At 43.9% G+C, this 6861-nt stretch overlaps 2 protein-coding genes across 2 annotated transcripts; both read left to right on the forward strand.

Annotated features, from left to right (window-relative positions):
• Window positions 1-723: 723 nt before the first annotated feature.
• On the forward strand, window positions 724-2677 carry znrd2 (zinc ribbon domain containing 2). The gene is made up of 3 exons (XM_079214142.1): window positions 724-879; window positions 1015-1099; window positions 1276-2677. The coding sequence occupies exons 1-3, from the start codon at window positions 769-771 to the stop codon at window positions 1710-1712; spliced, it is 633 nt and encodes a 210-aa protein (XP_079070268.1). The 5' UTR covers window positions 724-768; the 3' UTR covers window positions 1713-2677.
• Window positions 2678-3126: 449 nt separating this feature from the next.
• fam89b (family with sequence similarity 89 member B) lies at window positions 3127-5329 on the forward strand. The gene is made up of 2 exons (XM_079238094.1): window positions 3127-3537; window positions 4323-5329. Exons 1-2 carry the CDS (start codon window positions 3283-3285, stop codon window positions 4578-4580), a joined length of 513 nt encoding a protein of 170 aa, XP_079094220.1. The 5' UTR covers window positions 3127-3282; the 3' UTR covers window positions 4581-5329.
• Window positions 5330-6861: the final 1532 nt, after the last annotated feature.

Genomic DNA, 6861 nt, shown 5'->3' on the forward strand with positions numbered 1-6861 from the left:
TAATGGTATTTACAGCTGGGATTGAATTTGAAGTCACTTCGGCTTAGACATTATACCTATTTAGTAAAAAAGATTAATTTAAGTAGAGGCCATTAGATAAAAAAAGTACACTGTGGGAAACTCCAACAGGGGGCAGTAGTGCAACGCTACAGAGGCTAACAGCCGCAAACCCTCAAAAAAGAAGAAGAAGGAACTTGGCGACTCTGACGTCATCACGTAGAACGTGTAGCACTGAAGCAACATGGCTCTGAATGGAGGTTTGTGAAGTTATGATCTTATAAGCAAGCGAACTTTGACATTTATTTCATTCAATCTTGCTATTCAGGGGAACGTATTTTGTCGCGCGTGTAAATTGGTTACCGTGTGTGTTTTTATTTCTTCTGAAAGTGTTCGTCAGCACCGAACAGATTACGTTAGCCGACGTTAGCCGGGTCGGTTGGCTAGCTAGCTTATCATCATTCCTTAGCAGAGCACTGCGGCAATGCTAATCACATTCTAGAAAAACACAACAAAACATCTCGCGTTACGTATTCTAATCACTGCTGAAGTCTTGTGAAGTCGAATTCCTACATTTGACAAAGAGCTAACATAGACAGACATCACACACGCACACGTTACAGCAGTGCAGAGGACTGTGCGTGCGTGCGTGTGTGTGTGTGTTAAAGCAAAAGGCTCTAAATTGTGTGAGTCCAGTTAAATTAAATCAACACTTTGAAACTGATCCCAGATGATAAGGACTTTGAGTGGGAGCCTCCAACAGAGGAAGAGATGAAGGTGATCGAGGCTCGCAGGGAGCGACAAGACAAAATCAGCAAGCTGATGGGAAGCTACCTGCTCAAAGGATACAGGATGCTGGGAGACTGCTGTGACGTGTGTGGGGTGAGTGAAGTGGACTTTGATGCTGTGTGTGTGTGTGTGTGTGTGTGTGTGTGTGGTATTGGTAGCCTCAGTAATGTAGAAAAGATGGAGTCGTCTATCATGAGTGTTTAAATAAAGTTTGGTTTGTGTTTCCAGACAATTCTTCTCCAAGACAAACAGCAGAAATACTACTGTGTCTCGTGTCAGGAGCTGGACTCTGATGTTGACAAGGACAATCCTGGTATATATATATATATATATATATACATACACACACCCTCGTATTTAATGCACATGAGTATTAAATACACCCACTGTCTCCTTTCCTTCGTGGCTGCCCTTTTTGCTTTGAGCCTTTTTGTAACTTTGTGTTCTTCTTCCCATCTTTCCCGTTCTCCCTTTTCGCCACCCCTTCAGCTCTGAATGCCCAGGCAGCGTTGTCCCAAGTGAGAGAGCGACAACTTGCAGCTCAGGCCAATGCACCGGCCCAGGCCCCCGAACTCGATGGGGGCCCCAGCAGCAGTCAGGCAAGTGTGTTAGTTCCTCTGCCCAGACCAGAGCACTGTGAGGGGGCTGCAGCAGGGGGGAGAGCTCTCCTGCCTCCGCCTGCCGTCCCTCCTCCTGTCGCTCCTGCCCCCGCCCCAGTCCTGGCACCTCCTCGTCCCCCAGTGATTCCACCGAGCCCTGTCCTCCAACCTATGTTGCAAGAAGCTGAGGAGGCTCTTCTAATCAAACTTCGGTGGGCCACTAACCAGCTACAGAGTTCGGCCTCCATGGAATCAAGTATCCAGCTCTGCAGCCTCATCACCAGCTGTGCCAACTCGCTGCGCAGCCTCAAGGAGCTTAGCCAGTAACCGTCATGGAAAAGGTTGAAACCCTGGAGCGCTGTTTCTACTCGCCTCTGTCCTGGGATACTGACTCTGGTTGGCTGCTCTGCAGCATCTCTCTTTGACTGACTCCTTGCATAGAACTGAATTTAAAATTGGTCAGCAAATGCACTTGAAATAAGCTTAAAATTTCATAAGTTCACAAGTTGCTCTTGAGTTAGCGTACCTATATGGCTGGCAGAAATATCATGTTACATTTGTTTCCTAGAACATCTAAGTACACATGTTTGAACATTTGACTGTTTTTGTCAATTTGTAAGAACTGAACATGTCTAAATGCACATTCGTCATTGGTTTGAATTTAAAACTGGCCATTAAAACAAGACATAATCTATTATCTACAGTAAAATAATGTGAATGTATTTTTACAGTTGACTGGCTTTGATTAATCCAAAAAGGCCACCAAATTGATATCTGGTCGGTTTTCTGATTGTTTGTTCACTAGTATCCAAAAATGGTGACTGCTTGCAAATTCAAACAAACGCTAAAGCTCTTTTGCCCAAATGTCTGTATAAGTGTTTGTCTGCACATGGAACAGTGTCTTTGCTGATATACAACATACTACTAGCCCGAAAGTCACCAATTATATTGTAATGCCTGTTGGTTGTTGGTGTATTGTGGAGAACACCAGTCCTCTGATAAGAGATGCATTTTTCTATTAACTGTTCAGTCTGGATTCACATGGATAACGTTGTCTGAGTGATGCAAAGATTGTCAACGTGTGCTGGCAGTTCTGAGGTTTTTATTGTAAATATATTTGATACATGATGGTGGTGACGATGGTCATGTGATGCTCAGATGAAATGGGCAACATTCAGGAGTCAAAGTCATAATTCTTCATTCATTAAAAGCATCTAGAGCAAATAAACTGTGCACTGTACATCAATAGAGCACTTCATATTAGATAAAGACCAGCTTCAGTGTTGTTCAAGAGTTTTCTATGAAGTATAATCACATCTGTAGCCATATTTAACGATATGCCTCTTGGTTGCAACACACAAGCTGCCACTATCACACTGAAAAAGAAGTTATTGACACGTGTATTTTATTAATTAATGAATGTACCTGACTAGCAAATCATCAGTGTTTAATATCGAGGCGTGAGACAGCTTGAGTGTATTTGTTGTGTCTCAACGTGACTCCGCAGTAAACCAGATGAATCAAACAATGCACCGACAGACAGTCTCCCTTTCCCCCCAATAAACCCAGAGTAGCGGGGCGTGGCGCGGCCGGAGCCGGGAGGAGTCGGGGGGCTGTCTGTGTGTGTCGGTGAACTCTCCCACACAAAGGAAAGGAAACTAAACAAAGCCAGGAACGGGAAGCCTGACATTAACTTCTAATTCAATGCCTCATGCCGCAGACGTCTCTCGTCCAAAAGTCAGGGATGCATTGACTTGTTTTTCCTTCTGAAAAGCCCGTTTCCAACCCATTGGAGAGAGGGAGATAGCACCTTTGGGTGATGGTGAGACGGCTTTAGACATAGGCGCATCTGAGAGGGGTCTTTGGCGTCGCGGCCCCTGCGGAGTCAGCTGCCGCGATGAACGGGAGTCGGCGCAGCGCGGCGGGCTGTCCGGTGAGCTCGGCCTTCACCGTAGAGGGGCTGCCGCCGCTGCCCAAAGGCCTGAGCGGGATCCTTAACTCCAGCGGCGGGTCGTGGCGGGACATCGAGAAGGTGCACAGCAAGAGAGCGCGCATCCAGGCCGACATCAGCCGGGGCGGCGGCGACGCGCCGCGCGGTCACGGCAGGACCGGCGGACTGGACGCTGCTCTGGCTCTCCTGCGGAAGGAGATGGTAAGGGGCTCTGCGAATATCCTGCCTTTGTCTGCAATGTCCTGTGCAAAGAAAAGCTGGCCAGCTGGCCTGTTCTGCTTCACGCAAATCTGCACGTGTGATTAGAAATAAATTTGACAGAAGAAAAACACTTCACTCAAGCTTCTGTGGCTTTTTCCAAGCATTTAAAAACCATAACAAGCAATGGAGATAATCTCTTTATGTGGTAAAAAGTGAAAATGAAACTCCGTCTTATGTGAATAATGATTGCATGTATACTTATTTAGAAGAAAAACAATAAGGTAAGGTAAGGATATTTATTGTCATTGTAAACACATACAATGAAATGAAATTGGCGACTCATCAGTCAGTACAGCAAAAACGTATAAAATATTAAGACAGGACATTCTAATTTAAAACAAGAAAAAAAAACAGGCATCAATGGCTTAACAGTGAAAAAGTGTTGTGTTATTGTGTATTTTTGTCCCCCGTAGCACTGTCCTGTGTGAGCTGGGTGGGGTGGTGTGTGTGCGGGTGTTGGAGGAAACCGCTCTGGGGGAAAAGCTGTTCCTCAGCCTGTTAGTCCGGGTTTTAATAGTCCTGAATCTTCTTCCTGATGGCAGTGGAACAAACAGAGAGTGACACGGGTGTGTGATGTCTTTGTAGATGTTGCTGGCTTTCTTCTAAAGGCAATGGAGATAAAGAAGAAGGTTATTGTTTCTTACTCTTTATGTGGTAAAAGGTGAAAATTAAAGTTCCTCTTAAGTGAATAATATGTGTTGACCAGGACGTACTTTGTGTAACAGGTCGGCCTGCGTCAGCTGGACATGTCTCTGCTTTGCCAGCTGTGGTCTCTCCATGAGGCCATCCAGGAATACAAGGGCTACTCGCTTCTGTCCGGGGCCACGCTCAGTGCTGATAATGGATCCTCTGAGGAGGAGGACGAAGATGACGAGGAGACAGGAATTCCCTCACAGCCTCTGTCCTCCTCGTCCCTGTCTCTGCCTCCACCCAGCAGCAACTCCAGGGACCAGTGGATCAAAGACTCCTTTCATATTCCCTGATGTCGATACACACATGCACCATGCACTGTGCTGTTTTCTCAAAGTTCACGTCTCTTACTGTACTTTTAGTTTTAGGCACCATTTATAGTTTGTAATACCGTGTATCTTCTGCCCAATCTTCTGCCCAATTTTCTGACCATGGACCAATCAACTAGCAATCAAAAGCCCTGGTGGTTGACTGCAGTGTTTCTGATATTGCACTAGTGTTCAATGTCTTTGATTGTATATCTCATAAAAATTAAGATAGACTAAAAGAAAAAAATCAAGATAGAGAAGTGAGACCGGATGTTTTCAGCCTTTTGCTCTTCATTGCATAGTATTCATTCTGCTTGCTTGTCAGTGAAATGGAGCCGTGTAAAATATTTATAAAAATTGCTGTAAGTCACTTTTGATACAGGCCGGTTTGTGGTTTCCTGATAATTTCTGACTTTTTAGACTCCCTGTTCTGTAAAACAATCAGGACAATCTTTCCCATCGCACATTTTCTGCCATTTAGTGTCTTGACAGAAGTACAGAAGTGTCATCAATCTAATGCCTGTATTCTCTATAGTTCTATAAGCATTTGACACAGCATACACATGTTTATGAGCCAATATAAGGAGGAATTATTTTGAAAACAGCGTTTAGCTTGTCATTCTATAACACCATTTTTAAATCTCCTGACATCTGTTGTTGCATTAAGAGCTTCAAATAAAGTATTGCATGTATACTTCTTTAGAAGTAGTATATTGGCTGCCTATTAAATGTTAAAAACCATTGAGGTTTTTGTAACTCTTTTTTACGTTGTATGTGAAAGGACATTTTTATCTGGATACCTCTTGGTTAAATACAGTTATGTCTGTTATTGAAATACATTTTGCGTCATCTTGAGACTTCATCAGCTTAAACTCAACTGAGTAAAAATGAGGGTATAATTTTAGGAAATTATTAAACTAAAGGCTAATTCTGGTGGGATTCTGCTGGAATAAAGGCATATTAAACTGTAATTAAATTATCTTAAATAATCAACTTTTTCCCATAATATCTGTAACATGTTTTTTGTTTAAGCTCAAACATTTATAACTGTACAAAGCATATGACTTTTCAACTGTGTTTTATACAGTAAAGTGGCCCAATCTGCCCAGTGGAAACAGTGAAATAGTCTTGCTAATCCTTCAGAAAAGCCAGTAAATTACGTACATACTTATGTATTACTTACTAAATCTTTTTTTTTTTTAAACTACAGCATACATCACATACATGCACAGTATTTCTGCATTTCAATTAAAGGTAATCAGAGGATGACATTTCAAAGTGTGACCAACAGGGGACACACTGCCCCTGTGAGAGAGCTCCTTCACTCCTTCAGGCCTCCCTCTGAGGTCATGGTGAAGCAGCAGAGTGGGGAAAACCATTTGCTGTGAGGAGAGCAGGAATGAAGGGGGAGTGACGTTGAGAGTAGACAGCCTCATGCTGTTCTCTATTTATAATCAACATATGTTGTGGTTATTGTTAGAAACTATCTGCCTGTCTGTCTCTCTGACAGTCGTGAGCATTTAACTGCGTGGGTCCGCCTCTTCATCACAATGCACGTCTTCTTCCCCGTTGGTCTCTCTTCAGTGTTGCTCCTTTCTTTCTCTGCCCCGCTCTTTGTCTTGTTGTTGGCCAACTATTCACAATTGCTGTTATTATCACTCCCCATAGTTACTTGTCAGGGCTGTTAGTGCACTAGTCAGGGGATTATTTTGAATAAATAGACACCAGGCCGGAGGTCAGTGTAGTGGCTCTCAGCAGGGAGAGCTAAAGGACTGTAATTTGTTACGGTGTCACAATACAAAGGTCTGTGTGACATGAAAAGCAGAAAATATAGTATAGCACAGTGGTCGGATCTGTTTACGATGGGGTATGTTGGAAACAGGAAGCTACAAACTGTTGGTACCAAGAGCATTAATGCACCTCTGAATTATCGACCCACGATGTAATGTTAGACCAACTCTGAGTCATGAGAGAGTTGTTCCCCTACTGCTGCCCTCCACCCAGCTGCCTCCGTCCATCCATCCATCCCTGTTCCCCCACCTAAAAATACACTCCTGCTCTCACTGAGGAAAATCCCTGTGCTCTGACCTAGCTTGAACACACACACACACACACACACACACACACACACACACACACACACACACACACACACACACACACACACACACACACACACACACTGGCCCTCTACATGGAAACTGTTCCTCTGTAGTTAACTGGATGAAACACACGTTTCTTGAAAGCACTGAATGACGCAACTGAA

This window comes from Taurulus bubalis (assembly GCF_910589615.1).
Source record: "Taurulus bubalis genome assembly, chromosome: 2".
Classification (NCBI taxonomy): domain Eukaryota; kingdom Metazoa; phylum Chordata; class Actinopteri; order Perciformes; family Cottidae; genus Taurulus; species Taurulus bubalis.